Source organism: Gallus gallus, chromosome 15 (assembly GCF_016699485.2).
Source record: "Gallus gallus isolate bGalGal1 chromosome 15, bGalGal1.mat.broiler.GRCg7b, whole genome shotgun sequence".
Classification (NCBI taxonomy): domain Eukaryota; kingdom Metazoa; phylum Chordata; class Aves; order Galliformes; family Phasianidae; genus Gallus; species Gallus gallus.
The window spans coordinates 5,632,824-5,657,425 of record NC_052546.1 but is presented as its reverse complement, the minus strand read 5'-3'; the positions used below and the strand labels follow the sequence as shown (position 1 = coordinate 5,657,425).

Sequence of the window (24,602 nt, the reverse complement as noted above, 5' to 3'; positions counted from 1 at the left end):
GCTGGCGGCGGCGGCCTCCCACAATACACCGCTGCGAGCGCTGCGAGCGCCGCGAACGCCTAACCGCCCTCCGCCGCCTGCACATTCACGGCGGCCGCAGCGCGCAGCCCCCGGCCCGCGGCCGCCCCACCGCCGCCCCAGCGCCGCCGAGCGCCGCGGCATGGGCCGCTGTCGGGCTGCGGGTATTTTTTCCCCTCCCCGCCCCGGGTTTAAGGCCGTCAAAGGGGGAGCGTGGAATCTGCCCGCTGCGTTTACCTTAGCGCAAAGTGTTTCTAAACAAGATGGACCTAGAGGTGGGACAAGTTTTTTGGGGGAAGCACTCGGGGGAAATTCCGACACCCCCTCCAAAACACAGCCCGCTCCCAGGGCCCGGAGGCCGCGGGTGGAGCGCGGCAGCACCGCACTGTTTGCGGGGGGAGGGGAAAAAAAGAAAAAAAAAGGGGGGGGGGAACTGGGGGAGGGGGGGGGGGGGGGGGGGTAGTTTTGCTTATTAAAGGTCCGGGCCCGGCGGCAGCCAATCAGCGGGGAGCTTCCATTTTGTTTTAGGTATTAAAGGCCGCGCGGCGCGGTCCCCCCGCCGCTTGCCGGGGCGCGGAGCCGGGCGGGTGCGGTGGGCGCATGGCGCGGGCGCGGCTGCCGGCGGGCGCGGGGCCGCAGCTCGGCCGCGGTCGGGCAATTGGCTGGTTAAAGGCAGCGGGCGGCCGCAGCCAATCGGCGCGCGGCTTGCATTTGGCTTGAGTTATTAGACGGCGATCTAAAAACATCCTTCAGCAGACAGCTAAGGAGAGGCCGAGAGACCAGGCGGCCATCTTTCTGCAATGGAACGCAATGGCCAAGTGGGCTTTCCTTTGTTCCAAAAGGGGATCCTCCATGTGAATCCACTCCGTCCACTGGCAGGAGCGCCCGGGGGGGTGTTAATTTTGGCAAAGGACTCACGGAAGAAGGAAGATTTTAAAAAGATTTCGGATTTCTCCCTTATGATTCGGGATCCATCTTTGTCTTGTGTAACTAGGTCATGGCACACCCTATGTCAGCAGTAACAATTTTGAATGCAAAAACAGAGTAAATACATGATTATTTTTTTTTTCTGTTGTTGCTTGGTTTCGGGGGTTTTTAAAGCTTGATAGAGTTCTGTGATGACTGCACAATAAATTTTAGGAGGCATTTCCTGTGTTAAACACCTAATTCCTGGCCATTGTTATTAACTCCTCTCGTGCTTGAAGGTAATGTTTTAACTATAGACATAGGAATACTGATTTCTGGCAAAAAAAAAAAAAGCAATTTTAAGATTTTTCTCTTACATTGTAAGTACCCACTCCATTCTGTCCTTGCTAAGTGTAGTTTTCATGTTAATGTTACCGAAGTGGTCCTTATTTCTAAACCTTGCATGTCTATGTTCTTGTCTGTTGCTCTAAACCAATTGATGCTTTTGGAATACTTAGAAAGCAAGAGATCTCAGCTCAGAGCTGCCCGCGGGTGTTTTACCACCACTGAACGCTGCCCAGGTCTCCAGGAGAGCCCTTTTCATGCCGTGTGCTCTGTGGAAAAGCACTGCGCGTCCTTTCTCTGTGTGATCCGCACTGAGCTCAGCCTCGAGCAGGACTCCTCGCTGCGTACAGTCGCTCAGCAGAGCTGCACAACGCTTCCTATAGATGCTATATTGCTTTTTGTTGCTTTTTTGGGGATTTTTTTTTTTTTTTGGTCGTTTTTTGGTGTTTCTTTTATGCTAAGCCACAGCCATACAAAGCTCCGTAACCATCCCACCACGATCTGCACGGGAGAAGTGGTGATACAGATCAGTTATCTATAGCTATATTTAAAAAACAAAGCCAAAACAACAACAACAAAACAAACAAAAAAAAAAGCATAACAACATCACCTTCAGAGCTGCATTCAACTATTGTGCGTGGTGAGTACACCCTTCTGCCCTCAGAGGAACATATGGACCAGGCCCGTGTTACTGTCCTGGGCGAGGGATCCTAAGGGTCGTCCTGGCGGTCTCCTTCTCCTCAGACACATCTACAAGACCTCAGGAACGTCCTGTTTTCAAGGAGGGATTTCTTTCTGTGTGGTTGTCTGCAGAACTGTTCTTTGTGTGTGTGTGCGTGTGGTGGTTTGGGGTTTTTTTTTGTTCCGTGAATCCATGGCAGAGGCACAAAAGGGGGAAAAAAATGTCTGCCTGCAGACTGTGAGGACTGTAGTTGGTTTTAAAAGAGGCAAAAAGGCGGTGGTAGGGCTCCCTTACATGTTTATCCATCTAATTACAGCAGATGGAGGAAAAAAAAAAAAGCAAACAAGAGGGAAGGGGGGGCGGTGAGTCGAAATGGCGGATGTCTCACTGAAAAGCACTGTAAAATCCTTCATACCGAGGCAGTGAGGTGGAGAGAGGGGGAAAAAATGAGGTCTGGAAGTAAATCCGGAGTGAGGGAGCTGCCTTCCAAGTGAGGGACCCTTTGCCGCCTGAGCGCTACAGTTGGAGAGAGCCGTGACGCAGCTGGTAATTCACAGCGCTTGTGCTTTAGTGCGGCCACCCAGCCCACGAAATGGCCTCCCCGCCGAAGTCTGGTGCTTTTATTGTGTGAAAGCCTGTGGAGAAACCGTGTCCCGTGCGCCGGGAAGGGCGGCTGGTGGCTGGCAGGGCGCTCCGGGTCGCGCTCGGTGTTGTGTGAGGGCGGCCGCCATCATGGCTTCTTCTTCAGCGCCGTGTTCTCCTTAGCGCTGGTTTCCCCCACTGCCTCCCGACGCTCCGCGTCCCGATCACTGCAGGGAAACAGCCTTTTTTATCCCCCCCCCCCCCCTTTTTTTTTTCCTTTTTCTTTCTCTCTTTTTTTTTTTTTTTTCCCTTCCCCTTCCCCCATCGTTTTGTAAGGGGCTGTGGAAGGAGAAAGAGAGCAGGGAGCGGCGCACAAGATGGCGGCGGCGGGGAGCGCCCTGCGGCAGCGGGCGGCGCGGGGCTGGCGGGGCTCCAGGCAGGGGGGGGGTGGGGGGAGGACAAAGGCAGCGCGCATCCTGCGGGCTGGGCACCTATAAATAACGCAGCCCGCCCCTCAGCCTTCCTCCCTTCCCCCAGCCGGTTTTATAAATACCAAAGGCTGAAAACAGTCTAAATGCAAAGGGGGGAGGAAAAAAAGAGGAACAAACACCACCACCCCAACTGTAAAATGGGGGGCGTGGGGGGGAAGAAGGCAAGCTAATGAGCAGTTGGAGCCAACGTGCCGGGGGAGCGCTCCCCGCTGCCGTCACATGGCTCTGCGTTGTTTTCCTCCTTCTCCCCCCACCGCCGGTGCGGCAGAGCGGCGGCTGCCTCCGCCCGCCCGTGGCCTCGGATGGCGGGGAGGAGCCCCGCGGCCTCCCCGGCCCTCAGCCCCGGGTCCTGCTGAGCTGCTCCCTCAAATCAGATAGCAAAGCCCGGCTTCGGCGGGCGGAAGGCACACAAAGCCCACCTAGAGGGGTGCCTGGGCCAGGCCATGCAGCCCAGCGGTGGGAGGGATGAGGTAAGTGCTGCCCGGGTCCAGTCGCGCTGCCGGGTCGGTACACCCGCGCCGAGCTGCCCTGCGAAGGAGGTACTGTGGCAACAACGTCAGGTTACGCTCGTTTCTTAATTTTTATTTTTACTTGTTCCTTCTTCCTTTCATCCCCATCCCCTCTTTGGTCTTGAAGCTGTTGTCCACACAACACAGAACACATTTCCAAAGGAAAAAAAAAAAAAAAGCAAAAAAAAAAAAAAAAAAAGGAAAAACTGCAAGGCTGGGCTCCATCCCTGCACCCTGCCCTGCCAGCAGCCATGATGGGAGTGCTGCTGGAGCCCCTTCTGCCCTCACATGGAAGAGACGCGGCGTTGGTTAAAGCAAACAACGATACAGTGCTCCGAACAGCGATACAGTGCTCCTCTGCTGTTTCTGGGAACGTGGGACGCCTCCTGGAGCGGGACGCCATGGCCGGAGAGGTGCTGAGCCGTCCTCAGGGTTTTGCAGGGTTCTTTAGAGCTGTGCTGCAGTGTTTCAGCCACTTGCATCATCATGAGTTGTCAGCATGCAAAGCCATTAAAGAATTGGCTGATTGAAACAGCACCAGCCATGAGCTTCCCTGGATTTTAAGCTGGTGTTTAAATAGATCTATGGATCTTAACGTCTGCATTTTAAACCTCAATTTTGGTCTCTTTAACCCTGAAGCAAACTAGCTCTGCCTAACGCAGCACAGGCTTCGAAACAATTCAGCCAGACCATAATACCGTGGGAGCTCAGACAGCTTTGTCTGCACTCGCACCTCTCTGCACGTCTCCGCAGGACCGTGACTGCTGCTGTGTGCAATCCATCACCGCATGGACGGTGCTGGAACCCCCGGCTGCTCCCCAGCACGCACCAGGGCCCACACCGGCCAAACCCCACGGGGTAAAGCAGAGCCAGGGCTCTGCGTGGGTCCTCAGCACTTCTGGAAATGGCTGTTGTAAGTCTGAACTGAAAATTTCTGTACGTTTGTAGGGTTTCTAAATGACTGTAATGTTCAGTGTTGTTGAAAAGCAACCGAGGCGGTTGAGACCGGTTGTGCTCCCTGGAGTGGGTGGTTTAATGGTTGAACCTCCTATTTGAAAAGAGAAGCGTTCTGGTACAGCGTGCTTAAAGCCCACAGAGGTCAGAGCAGACTTCTAGCCTCGGGTTAGGCTGACCCTGGTTTGCTGCCCGAGCCTCTTCAGGAAAAGAAAGAGCTCTTTCAGGGGAAAGGAAACAAAGATTTTTTCCTCCAAATGGCCCGTGGTCACTCCATGCACGTTCTTAATGCAGTGGGGTTTGTTCTTACCCGCAGCGTCCCTCCCCTGTGTCGTTGAGTCAAAAACTCATGGTAATTATTTTAGTGCCTGTTATCAATAAGATGTTGTTTAATTTCTTTGGCAAAGTGCTGTGACTAAAGCAAATTAGATTGAGAGGCAAAGTGAAATAACAAATATGCAGCCGCTCTGCCAAACAATGACTGGGACTGTTTACAACATTTTGTTTCAGACTGGTTTGTACACAGAATCCTTTCTGTTGAAGGTCTGCATGTCACAATCTGCTGCTTGTGCAAGCAGACTAGATTAGCAGATTATAAAGGACAAAAGGGACCTAGGTTTGTCTGGTTTGACTTCCTGCATGATGCAGGTCGTAAGATATTTGGGAATGTGTTGCTTTTTTCTCATTTGAGAGAATTTAACAATAGCATACCTGTATCTTAGAGAAAATATCATCGTTGTAATTTTAAAAATGGCCTCTGAGAGTAAAGTAAGAATTGGCAGACTGTTTCCATGAAAATCTACCTGGTAGATGGAATTAAGATACCTTTTAAACTGAGCTTTGCCTGGCTTCTGCTTTCCGTTACTGACGCTGCTGTACCTCGGTCTGCTCGAGCGAATGCTCCGTCCCAGATCCTTGTCCCATGGAGCTGTGTACAGGCTGATATCCACAGATTTAATGCTCCCATTGCAGATTTGCAGAGCTCCCCCTCAGGTCCAGACTCACCACCCCTATAAACATTGCTTCCCTGTCTCCAGTTTTTCACCATTTGGATCAGGGCATCCAGAGCAGGGCGGAGCGTTCAGCAGAGATCCCACCCGTGCCAGCAGTGTGCTGAGGTTTCTGTTACGCACCCAGGGATTACTCCCGGTGCTCAGCTGGTTTTCCTGCTCTGCTCCTAAAATGCCATCCAACTTGCTCCTCCCGTGGGACTGCATCTGTCTCTGAATAGCCTGACACTTGGCTCTTAAGGGCAGTCCTTAGGCAGTGTCGCTGCTTGCAGCAGCCTTTATTTACACATCCTGCTGTTGTTCTTCTGGGTCACCCACAGACCTGACTGTTAAATACTTTATGTTTTCTTCCTGCTCATTGACAAACACCATTTCTGCCTTTACTGTAGGAGTGTCCTGGTTCCAGGTGCGTGCGTGCCTCAGTTTTGTCAACACTGAGTCAGGAGATCTGATCTACGCCATCTCCCACCACACCCATCCCTAGGAATAAGGCCCAGTGCAGGAGCTGGCAGGGAGCCATGGGGCACACTGAAACATGTGCCTTCTCTGTATCAGACAGAGCCATTAAATAGTGTGGGACCCAAACCAGGTAGTTACAGCACCCATAAAAGAGAGATAACAGTTCTACAATGCAGCAATGACGACTGCACTTTGAGATATTCCTACTGGATGGATTTTATTCCATGTGATTATGTTGTCTTGATTTTATATTCTCATAATCGTGTAGATGCTTCACAAGGGTTGAAGTACAGCTCTCTTCTAGATGTTACCTACTAGTGATACTTGCATTTATCACTTAACTTCAGTTTCTCTCTCAGCAGCTGAACTCACAAAGCTGCCTCTCCTGTGGATTTGCAGACAAATCCCTGCAGACTCCTTCCAGTTCTTTCCCTGTTTGGCTGGGCAAGGGGACATCACTGCCCCTGGGGGGAGCTGAGACTACCCGCCTTTCCACCAGGGCACGGTGCTGCCTCTGCTGCATACTCTGCTCAGCTATTCCTTCCAGACCTAAAATGTTTGGGATTTCTTCCCCACCGTCAAATTTGACTGAGGTTGGAGGAAGGAGGGAAAAAATGACAGAGAACTTTTAGGAAACCAGGCTAAAAATACCAAAGGACTATTGAGCTGGAATACGCATTGGGCATTTGCCTGTTCAGGGTTTTTTGGCTTGTTTTTTTTTTTTCTTCTTTCCTTTCCTATTTTTAACCTTTTCCTAAGTATGGCACATCATACAGGTAAGGAATTTCTCTGTCAAAATATGCACCTCCTGACGGATTTTACCTGTGTTTCAGCATGCTCTGCAGATGCATGGGCTGTATGCACATGGGCTGTGTGTGCTGCATAATGATGGGGAACCACCATTCTGCTGGGTGTTCGTGCCTGAGTACAAAGAGAGATACCTTCATATGCAACAGGGGAACAAACATTTCTTTTGTTTAAGATCTATACAAGTTTTGATGGACATGTTGGGCATTTGCCAGGGCTGGCTTTTTTCTTTTCCTTTTAAACTACATCTGTTCATTTTATTTCTGGTAGTATTATGACAAAGCCACCTCTGTAAGAAAGGTAGCTTGTGCTTTCAGAGATCTAATCATTCTTGAGCTTTTAAAGAATAAAGAAGCTGTTTCAACATCTGAATTACAGCATGTTTTGTGTTGCTGCTTGCCATTGAAATGGAGCTACCATTGAAATGCTGTGATCCCATCAGCATGTACAACTCGTTATTGTTTACAGTACTTTCAGGCTTAAAAAATCATTAAATCAAGAAGGTTGGCAATTCTAATCAACATTCTAAAGCTGTCAGATTGCTGGACATATCTGACATTCACTGGACTTGCATCAAAAGGACATGAATATAGAGTTAAGTAATCTGAAAGGATATTTATGCATTAAAATACCTATCTGCCTGGACATCTATCATTAAACAGCTTCAAAGTGGTGGTAGCTGGAGACCCGTGAGCCTTTTGAGCAAACGCAGCACACAGAGGGAACGTTCTCATTATAAGTGATGGAACATAAAATGTTACAGCCTGAAAAGCGATGACAAAGATCAAATGGAATGAGTTTAGCTTACAAATTGGAGCATTTTCTCCTAACTGGCACGATGCAAACAACCTATGGCACAAAAGAAAGATAGTTTTGCCCTTGACACTGCTGCTGTTGCTGCCGTATCTGCAGTGAAGGATCCTCAGCTTGATTTATTTTTGTCAGGACAGCTGGGAGTGCCCCAGCTGCTCCACTAAGCCGCGGTTTTCAGCCGAGTGGGCCAGAACGTGCAGAATTAGCGAGTGCTGCGCTGTCCCTTGCCTTTCTGCGGGGCTGCACAGCAGCAGCTCCCAGTTGCTAAGCAGCTGCAGAGCCATCCTTGCCTTTGCTACCAATCAGCTGTGCAAGGGGAGCAGCATGGTTTCCCCTTGATCGGCAGAGAGGAGCTGGCAGCGTGAAAGCACAAGCAGTGGCCATAGCAGAATTGTTTCTTTGCTGGCAGGCTGCTGACCCCCTGGCAAAAACATCAGTGTGAAGCGAAGGGACACTCGACGGACCAGGAGCCAAGGAAAGGAGGGAGAGCCAGCATATGTGCACAGCAGAGGTTACAAAGGCAGCAGATCATAGCAGAGCAGGGGGCACATGCTGAGGAGAAAGAAATGGGAGAGAGGCCAAAGGCATAGCTCAGAATAGAAAACCCCAGGAGGAGAGTGCAGCATATGGAGGGGAGAAATAAAGCAGAACTGGCACAGCCTGTGAATAATTGAATAGAAAACACAGGAGGAGAGGAAAGGAGCTTGATTCATTACTGCCCTTCACTGTATGGAGACAGCTACACCCGGGAAAAGGAGGTGTGGAACACAACAGCATCTTTCATGTTTCTCAGTGGCCTGTAGGTTTTACATTTCAACCCCTGCCATTTGTGGCTTTCTCACTGGACGGCCCAGCCCCTGCTTTTTGTTTAGATTTGATTCCTGCAGGTTCTGCTTTTATCTGCCCCTCATTTCTAATTTATTTTCATACTTGCTTTAGCTTTCCTGTGTTTTTTTTTTTAAGGCAAGTCTTAACTCCAAATACCTTTTCCGTACATTTGTTCTAACCTTCAGGAAAGCAGCCATTGCAAGTCCTGAGCTGAAGTTGGTTTCCACACCATCCACAACACCACTGCTGCTGTTCTTCCCCTCTTCTCCAGGAGCAGCTGATGCAGAGCAGTACTTGCTCCATCCCTGGCACACTGGCTTGTCTTTCCCCTGCAGATCAGTCAGCTGTTTGGGAAGATGCTGCTCTCAGCATCTAAAGAGTGGTTCCTGTGGCATGAAATTATCACAAACTCCTTCTGTATTGCATAGAGGTGTAAAAAGCTGTCACAAACATCTTCAGGGTTATTGTGACCAAAAGAGACTGCAGTCCCACCACCGTTCAGATGCCCACATGAAAAAATACCTGATGGTCTCAGCACCTAACGTGCAATTGGCTGCCAGGTGCCAGAAGAGTTGGGAGGGTGGAAAGGACTTCTGCGTTCCTCTTTCTGGATCCTCCAGGCAGACTCACGGGGCACATTTCTATAGGAGTGTAGGGGAGAGGAACCAAAGCCTGTACAGCTGTTGCCTTACCTGTCCAGGCCCAGTGAGCCTGGAGGCTTGGGACTGAGCATGCTTTTCCCCAAGTCCAAAATCGAGCCCTGAAAGGAAACTGAGGTCACCACACAGTCCTACAGTGGGAAGGGTTTGCTACAGGCTATTTGTGTGCATGTCTATGACAAACCAATAAAAAACTTGACAGACACACCTCTGGATATGTTTCATACTTGGAAGATTTCGTCTTAGATCTCTGACTTAGAGTGATGCTGTTTTTGCATCCATTTGTCTGGAGTCTTTGAACAGACACAGCCTATACTGCCATGATACTGAAGATCATTAAAGGTCTGGGGGCACTGACACTTTCCAAGTAGCTTCAGCTGCGTGTCACAAAGGGGCATTTTGAGTATGATGTGCGCCCTAAGTTTAATTAGAATCTGCCTGCCTTAAGAAACCAGAGCTGCTATGTTAATCCCAGTAAGCAACTGGGAGCTTCACAGTGTGCCTGCTGTGACAATACAAGACAGGAAGGATGAAGCATGTGTAGGAAGAGAGAAATGCACAGGAAATGGTATCAGGGGCAGCAGGATAGGATGACATAATTAGAACTGAGTTCATTTCTCAGCCCTGAGTTACTCACTAGCCTGCTCTGAGCTTTGCTGGTTCTTTGTGAGGTCTGCTCTCAGCTTAGCTCAGGCTGCTCTGTACTTTGCCCAGGGATGCTCACACATGCCACAAACTTCTCTGGTTCTCCACACATGAGCTTCCATCCAGATACAAGCAAAGCTGCTCAGCTCTCCCTGTGTGTGTAGCACTCAGTGGGCAGAAGTTATGGTGTCTCCCAGTGGAAGATGAGCAAAGCATTCCATCTCCTCTTCAGTTGGTGGTTGCTGTCCTCCCTAGGAAGTTTGTACTAGCCATGGCTGTACCAGCCATGTGTGAGAATACACACTGGGCACATGGATGTTGGTGCCATACACAGCAAACACCTGCCTTTATTTCATTCACAGCCTTCTCTCTCACAGCTCACACACTATCATTGTTTTCTCCCCCTCTTTACTCCGTTTCCTCCCATTTCTGTCCAAAAGCTAGGAGAGCTTCCTGCCAAGGCCACGTGCCCAGGAGAGTGATGGTTAATGGATCGCTAATAAAGTGTTGATTAACAGCTCTAAAAACTTGCATTGTTCAGGTTTCATCCTACCTCACACAGTGGAAGGCATGTTTAGCAAACCAAACCCAGCATCATCTAAACATGTGGTTCTCAAAATCCTCTCCAAAAAGCGTAACTGAACCTATTTCAGGTTTGATGGAATCTACTAACTGCCTTTTGGCAAGCATAACCCAGCAAGGAAAGCCATTTACAGTCCCTTTCCATCCTGACGGACTACTCTCTGCTGCAGACATGGACACAGAAAAGCATCTGAAGCGGATGAATTTTATGCAGTTCTGTAGCAGAGCCCTCAGTGCTCACATGGCCACGAGGAAGCCTGCACATCACTCCTGAACCTGCTTCTTTTGACAGTTCCCATGGTGAAACCAACCACACACAACCACAGATCTCGCCTAAGACAAAGCATGTTGGATCCTTCTAGATTTGCTTTCTAGCATAGAGGTAGAGGATGAGATCCAGCATCACCTAGCTCTGCCAGCAAGTGTTGACAAATTCCTCACCATCCGTCCATGAAGCCATGCAGCACATCTGGGAGACACAGATCTGTGGGGCCAGAGGTAGGCTGGTGTTGGCAGATACTTGCTCATTTCATGCTTTTCAGAAATTAGTCATTGCGCTTTGATGTTCCAGAAACACATAGGATGATCTTAACTTTGCTTTACCCGTTTTTGTTTTCAACTGAATTTGGCATGAGAATTCACGCTTCAGAGAAGTCCAGATGACTTAAGCCTGCTCCTAAGCACCTCCTGTGCCAGGCTGACACATTGCTATGTTGATTTATATACTTTTCAAATTCTTAAGATTATTTTTCCACTGATGAAAAGCCAGGAACTCAAGTTTTAATGAAAGGTAAGATTCAAAATACAGCACACTAGCCATGCATGTGTCAAGTAAGCCAAATTTGGCCCGCATGGCTGGCATCCCTGATTTAAAGCATACCAGAGAAATACCCATGAAACAGTATGCACTCCCTATAAATAGCTGCTCTCTAGGTAGCAGTCAAGCTGTGGTTTATGGACAAAAATCAGTCCAACTGTATCACAGTACCTGAATATTCTCTGCTTCTGATGAGTTGTGTGTGTAACTTGGCCAATACCTCCCATTGCAGATAGTTGTCCTGTTTTCTTTCATAGCCCTCTGAACTCTCTGGTAGCATTTGGACAGGTTTTATGTGGAGTTTATTGAAAGATTTTTGCAGTGATTTACTGCATGGGCTACTTAAGCCAAGTAAAACAGGAATTCTAGTCCTCAGGCATGAAAAGGCAGAAAGGAAATTTTCTTATTGAAATATAATTTTTCCACATTACTTAATAGTCTAGAAAGTTAATGCCATTTTACTGGAAAAAAAAATATACAGTTCCCACTGAGCCGAACAAGAATACAATAATGTTTTAGGTTGGGTTAAACCCCTTAGCAATTGGCAGGTGTCACAGCCTCCTTGCCTTCAGTGAAAAAGGCAATTGAGATCCCTCCTGAAACAAGGGATTTGCATCAGTAGCAGCTACTACACAAAAACCAGGCACATGGCAAGGTCTGAATAGATGGTGAATCATGTGGCCCAGGGGATTTTTCTGGATTTTGGGGGCGGGAGTGTGTGTGTAAAATATCAGGCCACAAGGACCAGATGGTAGAGCTCTGCATGTGCATGAGAAACAGCAAGTAGCACTACAGAAATGGATACTGAGAAGCAGCTGAAAGTCCAGGAGGGTGGGAGCTTTGATTTGGAGATTTCCTGTGTTGAGTGAGGGCCGAAAGAAGCTCAGGACTGTGAGCAAAAACACAACTGAAAAAGCAATTTCATACAGCTTTTCTGTAAATAAATGGAATTGCCTTGAGCATGTACTTTACTTTGTCACAGCATTTTCCTCTTACACTGATATTCACCAATAACTTCTTTGTGTGGGCAGGGCACACAGTTGACTTCTCCTACATTATAGTTCGTCATTCCCTATCTGCCCTGTCAGCTCACACAGTAAATTCTATGGGACTGAGATTATTCTTTACATTTTGTGCATTACAAACAACTGTGGCATTTATATAACATTGGACATTTACTGGAAATTCACTCTACTTGCATGTTAAGTCCCATTCTGTAGGGTCTGTCTTTCCTTTTGAGACTGTAAACACTTCGGGGCTTTATGTCTTGCTCTATATGTACATGCTATAGCTCAGTGGGAATTCGTCATTGATAACACAAAGTATCACTGTTCATCTTTGAAGACAAGCATTTAAGGCTTTACCTCATTATGAACATTCTTAACTAAGTTTATGAGTATTTCTTTGACATAAATTGAGCACTTATTGTAAATTTTAAGTCTCTGTAAAGCTTGGGTCTGTATTATCAAGAAGAAAATTCTTAAGTGTATTTCAAGAGTTTCATTTTTAAAGACACTCTAGAAAAAGTGGGTAACCATTCTTGTCTCATTTATAGTACCATATAAGCTAATAGCGTGAGCATACAGCAGATGGCGTTTGCTGCTGCTGCTCTCTGCAGTTGTAGCTACAAGGAAGTACCATCAGTCTGACACTTTGCTGGCTAGCTAAAATAGTCATATTTTCCATTAAAAATATTACTGCAAGGCACACATATCAGCCTAAGAGCACGCACTGTGACACAGCTTAAGTGATTGGAAACTCATAACTTTAACAGCATTAAGAGTTCCTTTAATTGAAAAAATGTAATTATCCAGAATATTTTGTCAAACCCATTAACATATTTACTATTAATAACAGTTTTTGTTACCATTTTGCACAATTTAGCATTACGCTTCTCTTCCCCTACTTAATTCTCTGTAGTTGCAAAACTCGAAGACCTTTAGTAGTATTATATCTGTTATCTTTTTTAAGCACATTGTGAAGGACAGAGAGCCATAACGTGAGCACATTGGTATTGCTCCCTTAGGAGGTCAGGCTAATGGCACACCTGATGTTCCTACGTGAAAACAACCAAACTGCCCAGGAGATTGGAACACTTTTCGTTGAGTGGTATTTTGAGGAATTTCATCACACTGTATCTAAATGGTTATAGCTTCAATATTAAACCAAACGGAGAGTCTTTTTCCTGAAAACTAACCCAAATCACCCATAAAGGCCATCTAAACTCTTAAAGCATCTTTCAAAAACCATATGCTTCCAGCAGTTTTCCTAGGCAGTGTGCTTACCTTTCTCCCCTTCCTATTATTTTTCTCAGCAACTGTGAAGCACCAAATAAGTGACAGTAATGGAACACAGATATTTACCATACCCCATTGCAACTCTGATTTTGGTGCGCTCACTGTACACACTCCTAAGACTGCAGATGTGTAAGCTTTTGATGACACAGAACTTGTGCCAAAATTGATGTATAGGCCAAAACCGGAGAAGTACACTTGCAATTAATAGTGATTAGATTTGAATTTCACTAATAGAGGGTTGCATTTTTGTCCATTTAAATCAGTGGCAGAATTCCATATTAGATTTTACTTTTCAGTCAGCAAAATACACCGCTTTTGCATGGCACTTTTTATGTCTGAAGAACTGCAAACCCATTAATTAAAAATAAGCATCAGAGACACTGAAATGCTGTGTAATTACAGGAAAACTAGCAAGTCTATTTGTTGATCACACCATAGTATGCCATTCGTTTCGAGCCAAGTTCAAAAGAATTGTTTCAGTGTAAAACAAATCACTTTTGGACCATTTATTGTTATGCAATACTTGAATGCCCTCAGCCCCTGCAACCTTGTGGAGCTGACAGCTTTTGCTATCTTGCAGATCAGATATTAAAGATGATGGTTCATACAGGATCTTTTTGTGTATCCTACATGCTCATGTCAAGTATTTCCTCAGTAAAATGGTTAGCTTTAAACAGATGTGAGATTGGCTACCTTTTTTTTTTTCCTTCTTTATTTGAAGTATATGACATTTTGCATGCCTGTCCTCCCTCTATCACTGAAACACTTTTTTTCTTTCTGCTTGCCCTGCACACAAAGCAGGGCCTTCCTTGAAAGAAGTTATTCCCAGACATGAGGAGCACAGTTGCGCTGTGTTCAGTCTGGAAGGCCATCTAGTGACACAACTGTGCAGAACTGCAGAAGGGCTTGGCTTGGAAGGGACCTCAGAGATCACCTAGTTCCAACTCTGATTGACAAGAGGAAGAGAACGGGCCTGAAGGGGGATAGAGCAGACCTGAGGTGCCTGTGGCTGCATGAACTCTTCGCAGGGTGTTATGCTCTGAACAGAAGCACTCAGGGCAACAGTTATTGGCCTTAAGCTGCACCAGGAGAGGTTCAGGTTCAGTATTAGGAAATATTTCTTCTCAGAAAGAGCACTGGCATAGGCTGCCCAGGGAGGTGGTGGGGTCACTGTCCCTGGAGGTGTTCAAGAACCATGAAGATGTGGTACTGAGGGATGTGGTCAGCAGGCACAGGGTGATGGGTTGAGGTTGGACAGGATGACCTCAGAGGTCTTTTCCAGCCTGACCGCTCTTTCTGAGAAGTTGTTCCTAATATCCACCCTGAATCTCCCCTGGAACAACTTAAGGTCATTACCTCTTGTCCTATCAAGTAGGTGTCTGCAGGCTTTGACATCTCTGTAACTAAAACATATCATTCTGTTTGACTTCTATGACAGCTCACCCTGAACACAAGGCACTGGGTACAGCAGGAGACACACAGTTTGCCACCGCGCCTCCCTGTGCCCCATGCAGACGCGCTGTGGTACCTCAGGGCTCTCCTGTCCTTCAGCACAGCGCTTGGCCCGCACGTCCCTCATCCATCAGCGCCTGGATCCACCGCGATGGAAATTTCCCCTTAGCGCAAAGTAAAGGGGCACGGCGTGTGAGATCCCTGAGGAAATAAAGGAGGTCTGAGGGGAGGGAGCCGCCACAGGTGGGAGAGGGGCACAAAGACCCGAGCGCGGGTTCGACGGAGGCTCCGAGGGACGGCTTACAACGGAGGCCACACGGAGGCCTCAGCGCCTCACCTGGAGGACGGACGCGCTGTCCCACAGGCGTGCGGAGGCTCCGCTCCCGCGTTCAGCTCCGCGCGGACGGCGCCGGGCCGCCCCACGCCGCCTCGCAGCGCCTTCCCCGGGGCGCGGCGGTGTCAGCGCGGCCCCAAGCGGCGCCCGGAGCTACCTGAGGCGCCCCGGGGCGCGGCCAATCCCCGGCGGAGCGCGGGCGGTGCCGGCCCGCCCCGGGGCTCCGCTGCGGAGCGCTGTCCCGGCGGCGCTGAGCCGCGCTCGGCTCCATGGAGGCGGCCAACGGGGCTGTGCCCGACGGCGCGGCGGGGGGAAAGGGCGGCAGCGCGGCCGCGCCGTCGGGGAAAAAGGAGGTGAAGATGGTGATCGTGGGGGACGGCGGCTGCGGGAAGACGTCGCTGCTGATGGTGTACGCGAAGGGCGCCTTCCCTGAGGTGAGCCGCGAGGAGAGCGCGGGGACTCCTCCTGAGCTACCCGAGGAGCTCTCCTCAGCGCTGAGGGGCTTCAGTCAGGGCGGGGCGGCCCTGAGGGCCCGCGGGTCTGGGAGAGAGGAAGCACCTGTAGGGCCTGAGGGGAGCCTGGGGGCCCCGGCTGCGAGCTGGGGCTCTCACGGCCGTTCTGGGCTGTTCCCCAGCACCGCGACACAGCCATGGCCTTGCACAAGTGTTCCTTGCCCGTAACTTATATTCTTTTCCCTGTTTTCAGCAATACGCACCGTCTGTGTTTGAGAAATATGCCACCAGCATCACCATCGGCAAAAAGGAGGTCATCCTGAACTTGTACGACACTGCAGGTAGGGCCTTTCCCCTTGCTCTGACAGGTTGAGCTGTGAGAGGCGTTTCTCTGGACAAATGGTCACTTCTGTCATGGCGGTTCCAGCCCGGGTTTGTTCTGTGCCGCAATGACCCCGTTTGTTAGGACATTGCATCACATTGCAAACATATCTGAAGGTATTAAACCCAGCTCCCAGTGCATAACACAGTCAACCAAGAAAATATTTTAATCTCCTGCCACGTGTGATCCAGTAGTAAAGGAAAAAAGAGCTGGTTCAGGTTCAGAATGAGAAAGGCCTTTGCATTAAAGGTTACTGGGGAAAGCTGATAGTTTGGGTTCATACCAGGAGCTTGGGACTTAATTTGCATTCAGCTTCATGCGGTCCGATTTGTGGGTGGAGCCAGGAGTTGGATTTAATGATCCTTATGTGGGTTCCTTCCAGCTGGGGATGTTCTGTGATCCTGTGATTCATTCAGACTTCCCAGGCTCCGCTGTCCGGCTGCATTCCAAACAGACCCTAAAGTTGGCATGCACTGTGTAAATAAATGGTGTTGTATTCTGCAGAGTTGTTCCAAATTAAGGTCATCACAAATAAGAACGGAGTGCAGTTTCATGAGGCATCGGGAGGTGCAGATGGCACTGCTGGCCAGTTGGCAGGGCTCTTTGCCATGAATGAGCAATTGCTCTCCACCCCTCATCTGGAGACCTTAAAACGCAGCATACTTCACCTCCCAAGAGAGTGTGATGGCTGCCAGGCCGCTGGCGTAGTTATAGTTTACAGATGTATCATGCTCTGTGATTCAAGTAGCTTCTCATCCTCTTTCTGAAGGTGGAAGTGATGCCATAGGAAGAACTCTCTTGAGCCCACATTTAAATCCCATCCTGTTTTTAATGAAACAAAACTGATGTCAAGTTCCTAGGGTTGGAATATAACGAAGAGCTGCATCTTTCCCAGAGTTCAGGGGGAAGCCCAGGTCAGCAGATGAGGGAGCTTCTGCATTTTGCTTTTACTCTGAAAGATCCCCAAATCATTCATATATTGTAATATCATTTAAACAGGATTGGAAGGATGTAAAACTATTTCGGAAGTGAAGGGTTTCAGCTTAGCGTCCTGCAGAAGTGTATGGGAGGGGAAAGCAAATCTGGTCTAAAAAGTGTCACTGGATCTTAATCCTACACCTACTGCAGAAAAGACTTCAGTATTTTTAGGATCCAGCTAAGAGCAGCACTAAATAGAGCCGCGTGCACTTAGCGTCGTGGGAAGGTGAAGGACAGGTTCAGCCCTGTGGGCTGTGTAAAGTGAGAAGGACTCTTTGTATTGTTCAGCCCTGCTCAGTTGGAGGTTTTGAGCTTGCCCTACTTTCCAAAGGAGAAGGACACGCACAAACTGCCTGAGAATCAAACATTCTAAGGTACAAAAGGTATTTTTTTCTTGGCAAGAATTTTGGTAACAAGCCAACATTAATGAGTTACAATATGCTTGAGTAGTAATTTTTGGGAAGACTTTCATGTTCTGCTGCTCTGCCTTCCTCATCAGAGACAGCTCTTGCTGTTGCAGGAAGTTGGTGGTATATATATGCAATGTATAAAAGCATTGTAATACCACTTGTCTGCAAACAGGCTTTGCTGCTGCATATTTAATTAAAAATTGCCATTTCTGGCCGTGCTCGACAAAAAAATTTGAGAGAGAAGTTAGCTTTGTAATTGTTTATATTCTAAGGGGATAGCATAATCGAGTTGATTCCTTCGCTGCAATTCAGATGCAGCTTTCCATTTCTGATGCTGTTCAGTGCGGGACTTCTCAGAACAAAGCAGTAAGCTGTGCTGAGCTGGGGAGGAAGCAGTGCCTCCTGTGAGCACTGTGGGAGCTCGCTCTGAGTCGCAGGAAGCATGCTTGAAGCCTCCAGCAGGTTTTTTCAGGTCTTTAATGACAGATGCTCTACAGCATCAAGCCTTTAGGAGCTGGTACATGCAAAAGTAATTTTGCATAACTTTGAAAGGGAGGGAGTGCCTGAAATCAAAATGTATCCCCCCATCCCAACCTAAGTCCTCTTCTACTGCTTTTATTCCTGCCAAGAAAAAATTCAATTTCCCAAATTTTTCTGAACTGCAAAGCAAAGTAACACAGCTGCAAGATGATAACCATGTTCTCATGGAGCTTGCAGAAGGACAGAGAATTTGGTGTGTATCTGTGAGGGCTCCCCTCCCTGTGGTTACATGTTGAATTTAAATAATAAGCATAAAGTATTGCTCTGACATGTATAGGAAGTGGTTGGCTGGTCTGGGTGACAGGATGTGATGCTCTTCCTTACACGCTGGCTGTTGGTGGCAGTGGACTGTGCTGCTGTAACTCGAGCAGCACTTATTGTGTCATCTTTGGCAAAGCCCTGTTCTGTACTTTATTTCCGTGGACACATTTCTCAAGCTCATAAAGGCCTTTGGGTTGTTGTCTCTGGCTTTCTACAGCCCTGAGAGTATGGCAGGCCTGAGGCATTTTTTCATTACTACTTTATGATATATTGTATTTTGTGTGCTACAAAACACATCAGCTCAGTGCTGGTCAGTCCTCCTGGGTCTGCTGCCACAAGCCCCATGCAGAGCACTTCAGGACAGGACCTTCAGCACCCAGTGTTTCAGCGTGCCCTCATGTCCACCTCATCCTCACACTGCCATCAGGAGAGCTGACAGAAATACCACTTATGTTGAGCATGCATGAGAGAGGAAATGCCACTAATTAATTGGGCCTAAAAGGAAGACATTCTCCATTGTTAATTTCTCTGCACTATCCACTGGAGAAGGAAGTGTATCAAAACAGGCACACTGGGCTGAGGACTTCCAATGTGAGTTATCCCTGAGAAAAGCTGCAAATGTCCCTGAACAGTTCATCTCTCCCAGTGGTGCGTGTGGCTGCTGAGCTCCTGTGCAGACCGAGCAGTGAACAGGCTGTCTGGGCTCTCCCTTGGTGTTATTTAGTGAAGGAGGAGGAAGAGCAGGCAGACATGATCTTACATAGGAGACCAAGACCTGTGGTTTCATCACTTCCCCTTCTCTCCCTCTGGTGTTGTTTGAGGTACAACTTGCCCCATAGGCCCTGACAGCAGCATGCCAGAATGTGATCATAAAGAAGTAGCAAATTTCAGGTGAATTCAGCTGGTCATGTTTTCTTGGTTGGTTGTTTTGTTTTTAAAAGCTGTCTCTTATGCTATGATGAATTGAGGAAGGCAGTGGAGTCACAGATGTGCTCAGACATAGGCATCTATTCGGTACATTCAGTAGCTACTTAGGTTCAGCCTTCTATTTCTGCTAGAAGACCTAAATCTGTGCCAAAAGCTCTGACCACAAACTGAGCAACTTCATGGAGAAGTCTCACAGGTCCTTTCTGCATTTCATCAGCAGCACTTAAGGACAGGCTATGAAAGGAAATGTTCTCAATGAGGTTTCGGTGAGAGAGATGTCAGTGTTCAGACATGGCTTGAGCCTGGGTTCTGTTACATCCACAGCACCTGAAGAATTGTACTTGAGCTCTGAAAGAATAGCTTTTCTCCTTCCAAGGGAGAGCTGCAATTATCCGACCCCAATACACATCTAACCAACCCACTTTTGGGGGTACATTTTACTTCATTCTATATTCTGTGTTTGAAATTTCAAATATGTATAGAGCTGCATTTTACAAAGCAATACTTTCTTAGGCATTTAATTTCTCTGTTTGCTTACAGAACTGCACAGCTGGTTTTAAAGATGAAGGTAGAGTTTATGGTACAGCCTATTTCCTTAGTTTCTGACTTAAAAAATAACAACACAGCATGTTTACATCTGATCTTTAAAGACACCTCTTCTGTTACCCTATCCAGGAGAACACGTTTTCAGCAGTATGTGCTGACTCCAGGCAGGCCACTATGGTTTGTTCCAAGGTGACTGTCCTGTTTGTCCCACAGACTGCCAGCACTAACTTGGAGAGCCCTTGGATTTTTTAAGATACCCTTGTAGAGGGCTGAGAGGCATGAAAGCGAACAGGGAAAATCATACTCAGCACATAACACTGGAGGAAGTTAGGAGAAAAAATGTTTGGCACCTGATATGTTTAATGCATTTAGAGGATTAGCTCGACAGCAGAATGGTAAATCGGTTGCAAACAAGAGAGTGGATTTGTGAGAATAAGAAGGGCTAAGCAGCAAAGTCTTTGCTCTGAATGTTTACACAACATGCATAATTTTGTCGATTGTCTATTATTTTTGTATTAAACCTTGAGGGATCAATCCTACTTTGCTTAGCACCTCACCCATGGAGCTTGCCGCTCAAATGCAGAGAACAGTCCAAACCTAAGATTTACACACAGGCAAACTGAGCAATGGTTTATCCAGTGGGATAACTGCAAGCAAAGAGCACAGGAGGAGTACAGGTCTGAAGCAAGTTAACTTCCTCTAATCAGACCCCGTGCTGTAATATCACTAATTAAAAACATGAAAAATTTTCTAGAGTTGAGCAGCGTCCCAAAGATTGGTGGTGAAGTCCTGCTTCAAAGAGTTGAGCTCGTTCTGCATTGCTGCATGTCTTGTAAAATCAGCAGTTGGACAAAGCAACCTTTTTATCATGTTTTATATTCTAAAGGATCCATTTTGTCAGCCAAGGATAGCCTGCATTTAAGGGAAGGAATTTTACAAGCATGGACATTTTTTCAGTCTGTGCCATTACAGTACCCTTGAACTCAAGTATTTACCTTTACACATTCCCATCATACTGCTTGTTAAGGATAGAAATTCATTGTATTCCAAAACATTCCCTGTGTTCCAGGGCAGGAGGACTATGATCGGCTGCGACCACTCTCCTACCAGAACACAAACGTCGTGTTAATTTGTTACGATGTCATGAACCCCACCAGCTATGATAATGTAGCAGATAAGGTAAGAGCCTTTCATAATTACTTCTGCCTTTTAAATGAATTACATACGGCTGATGCAGGACAAGATGTCAGATTAAAAAAGCTGATGCTTTTAGTAATCCTGTACCCAGAGCGTACAGATGGACAGATCATTCATCATGCACTGAATTGCAGGTCACAGACCTTAGACCCAGAACTCACCTCTCTGTGGCTCTCAAGTGCTCGGAATTGGGCTTGACTCTGCAGTACACTAAAAAGATCACAAATCAACTGCAGAATCACTGCTCTATCTGTAGTGATGTCATACAACCGTTGCACACAGGCATTTCAGATTCAAGTCTGCTTCCAGCACGTGAACATCTAACTAGGGGAGAAGAGATATAAGCAACCACTTGTCTATAGTAGGACTTCTGTAGTGTTCCAAAGCAGAAGTTAGCATTCCTGTACATAGAATCAGCAAAACAATGCAGGTTTCGTTTTTCTACCACCAGTGGTATCCTGAAGTGAATCACTTCTGCCAGGGTGTCCCACTGGTACTGATCGGCTGCAAAACAGACCTTCGGAAAGACAAAGAGCAGTTGCGTAAGCTCAGAGCTTCTAAGCAGGAACCCATTACATACAACCAGGTGAGCATAAGTGCTTTTATAGTATTGTTCTCTTTGCCAAAGTAGAGACATTTTAAGTGTTTTGCGTGTTTCAGGATCCTAGAGTGTCTGAAAGGGCACCATTTGCTACACTGTCTAGGCTTACTACATGTCTCCCCTTGATTTCCCTTCACTGCATTATTACTGTTATAAATTTGTAGGCCTCAACAGCTTTATTGGACTTCCTTTCTAATTCTTATCATAATACATTGCTCCCATCACTGGTACTTTGACTGGGGTTGTGAGAAAGAATAAATGCTAGGATGCATGGTTAAAGGAATAAAAATACTGATTATTCTGGAAGAAAAACGTTTTGCAAACCCTATTGAGAAAGAAGCCCTTCCAAGGACAGTAGCCAAAACATCTGTGAGAGTTCTCTAACAAACTTTTCTTTGAAGTAGCTAATCTAAGAAAAAAATCTGCATACTATCAAGTATTTCCAGCTTAAGTATTACAAAGTATTGAGACATACAGCTGGTGTTATGAGATGGTATTGCTGTCCCAGGTACAGGGGAAACAGGCAGCGGTTGAACTGCTTGTACCAGGTCACTCGAGACCTTTCTGCTCTGGTCTTCTACTTTTTCATTATTAAATACAAAGACATCTTCCTCCTCCCATCTCAGAGTATGAACAGCAGCTATCTAACCAAGACACGAGTCCAGGAAACAAGGTTAAGTTCACTAAGACCTTGAATGAATCACTTCTTTCTCTAAAGAGCATGAAAAGAGTCTGCCACAGCATCACCATTAGATCACGCTTAACGACTTCAAGTTTATCTTCCTTGCTCACAAGATTAGATGCCTGTCCTCTCACTTTGTGAACAGCCACAGATTGTCCTTCACTGGCATTAATAATTGCCTTTATCACCCTCTCATGAGGTTCAGGACAAGCAACAACCTTCTCTGTGGAGTCACCTGGGGTCTCACATCTGGCATCATTACTGCCTCAGAACAGTATGCACAGAACAGATTCTCCCTCCAGCAGCTCATCACAGGAATGCTCACAGAAGAGGCAAAGCTCACCAGCCCAGACCTCCCTTTGTCGCCTAGTAGAGCCCTCCTGTTTCCTTTTTCTCCCTTTAAACATACACTACCTCAGTCTTTTACAGCTGAGAGCATTTCGAGTCTTGCAATGCAGTGCTTCTGATGCCAGGCACAGAGGAGCTGAACAGTATCTGTCAGCACCACAGCTTGCAAACAACTGGAAGGAGACAAACTTCACTTAAATATGCTGAAGGAAAATCCCCGTGTGTAGAAGTCTGAGTGCTCAAATGACCCCATTCCCAGCTTATAATGACTAAATGCAGAGTTTGTGAGTTGTGGATTGCAGATCTGAAATTCACACTCGAAGGCTCACAAGCACTCAAAACTGGGGGCTGACTCTGCAATGGAAGGATCGCAAGCAAAGTAAGAAGTAGCTGTGTTTTGTCTGTAGTAATTTCACACAACCATGATTGCATGCAAATGTTTTAGATTCTACTGTTTCCACTGCATGCATTTGGGTGATGTCTGTAGGCACTCATCTGCATGTCCTAGGACTTCTTCTGAGCCTTTGTAACGCTTTGAAATGGCAGTCAGGATTCCTGCATGTGCACCAACAAAACAAAGCAAGACATTAGTCCAGACTGTACTGTGACATGTGGCATGCAGCACTGAGGCTTGCAAACTAAACATGACATTGCATGTCATACCTGAAAAAAGATTCTCCTTGTAGATATCTTCACTTGAGTGTCTATTAAAGAAATGCTATTTCTACAGTATTAGATCAACTTAGGGAAAAAAAAAAAACAGAACAGCAACAGTAATTCAGTTTACAACCAACGCACTTACGCCAGCACTGTGCTCACAGGAGGCAGTTTCTTTTGGAAGATGACCTCACGTTATGAAGATGTACAAAGTAATTCCTTTTTGCTTCCATCTCACCTTCCTTTTCTCCTCTCACGCATCAGGTTTATGCCTTTCCTTACCTGTTCTTTCCAGGGTGAAGCAGCTTGCCAGCAGATAAATGCAGAAATTTATCTGGAGTGCTCAGCAAAATGCCGCGAAAACATAGAAAACGTTTTTAAAGAAGCAACAACTATTGCATTGAGTGCCATGAAAAAAGCCAAGCGCCAAAAGAAACAGAGAGCATGCTCAGTGTTATGATCTGGACTGCAAGAGAGCACTGCCAGCTATGAACCAAGTTACTCAGATTTTAACAACGGTGTGACAACTCTTTTTTTCCCCCCAAGACACATTTTGTATTCCTGCAATGATTTCTATTTTAAAATTTTTAAAACTTTTCTTTTTTAAATTTAAAACCTTTTGCCACATTGCTCTCACAAAGTTTTCAAGGCTCTTTATCAAGGCTACCTGATGCTACACATTCACCTGGCTTTTGCTCCTACCAGCAAGCCATGGACAGTCTGGTCTTGGATTCACTATTTAATCTGAAGTGAACAGTGACTGTTACTGCGTAACTTTGTTTTGTTTGTTGGTTTTGAAATTGTGGCTTACTGTAGCTACAATTTAGTCTTTTTTAGGCAAAAAAAAACTTGCATCTTTCAGAAGTTTTGGTAGAGCAGCCTACCTACCAAGCACCTTAGAAAAGGCAGGAATTAAGTTCTCTATTGACGTTCCCAAATTAATTTACTTGGTGGCAGTGGTGTGAGTTAGCATCAAGCTGCTGCCATAGTGTACAGCCAAAGCATCTACTCACTCCCTCTTGACTCCTGGGCCAACTTTGCAGAGCTGCCCCTTTAGAGGTCTCCTTGCAAAGTCCAATACTGTAACATTGGTATGCATCACTAAGATATATGCATTGGTTGCTCTGATATTTAATATTTAATTCACAGCGTGCAAAGTTACAAATACTTCAGTCAGCCACTCTGTGTAACGTCAAGTCTGTTTTGCAATAAACTTATATATATATATATAGCTTATTTAATATGACATGCAAATATTCACGTGTCCTAGGGGGAGACAAAATACTTTGCTTTGTAACTCACGTTCATCAACTGGTGAAATCATCTCTGCTACTGTAAATTGAATTTTCCCTTTTGTGATGAAAGTGACAGTTGAGCATCTAAGGATGGTGGATGTTCCCGCTGAGCAATCTACTGCGTGTGCCTTGAACC

General features: G+C 46.7%; 1 protein-coding gene and 1 long non-coding RNA gene across 6 annotated transcripts; one reads left to right on the top strand and one right to left on the bottom strand.

The window, feature by feature from the left end:
- Window positions 1–1,701: 1,701 nt before the first annotated feature.
- On the bottom strand, window positions 1,702–15,301 carry LOC101751794. The gene is made up of 3 exons (XR_005840148.2): window positions 15,194–15,301; window positions 1,880–15,057; window positions 1,702–1,770 (listed from the first exon to the last, which is right to left on the bottom strand). It is a non-coding gene; the product is annotated as an uncharacterized LOC101751794 (long non-coding RNA).
- A 106-nt stretch (window positions 15,302–15,407) lies between these two features.
- RHOF (ras homolog family member F, filopodia associated) lies at window positions 15,408–24,407 on the top strand. Of its 5 annotated transcripts, none has more exons than NM_001278152.2 (5): window positions 15,408–15,624; window positions 15,896–15,983; window positions 20,756–20,865; window positions 21,335–21,469; window positions 23,467–24,407. In NM_001278152.2, exons 1-5 carry the CDS (start codon window positions 15,460–15,462, stop codon window positions 23,629–23,631), a joined length of 663 nt encoding a protein of 220 aa, NP_001265081.1. In that variant the 5' UTR covers window positions 15,408–15,459; the 3' UTR covers window positions 23,632–24,407. The 5 variants fall into 5 exon arrangements, with proteins under 5 accessions (NP_001265081.1, XP_040503949.1, XP_040503946.1 ...); XM_040648015.2 differs by lacking the exon at window positions 23,467–24,407 and adding an exon at window positions 22,586–23,460; XM_040648012.2 differs by lacking the exon at window positions 23,467–24,407 and adding an exon at window positions 22,372–23,460.
- Window positions 24,408–24,602: the final 195 nt, after the last annotated feature.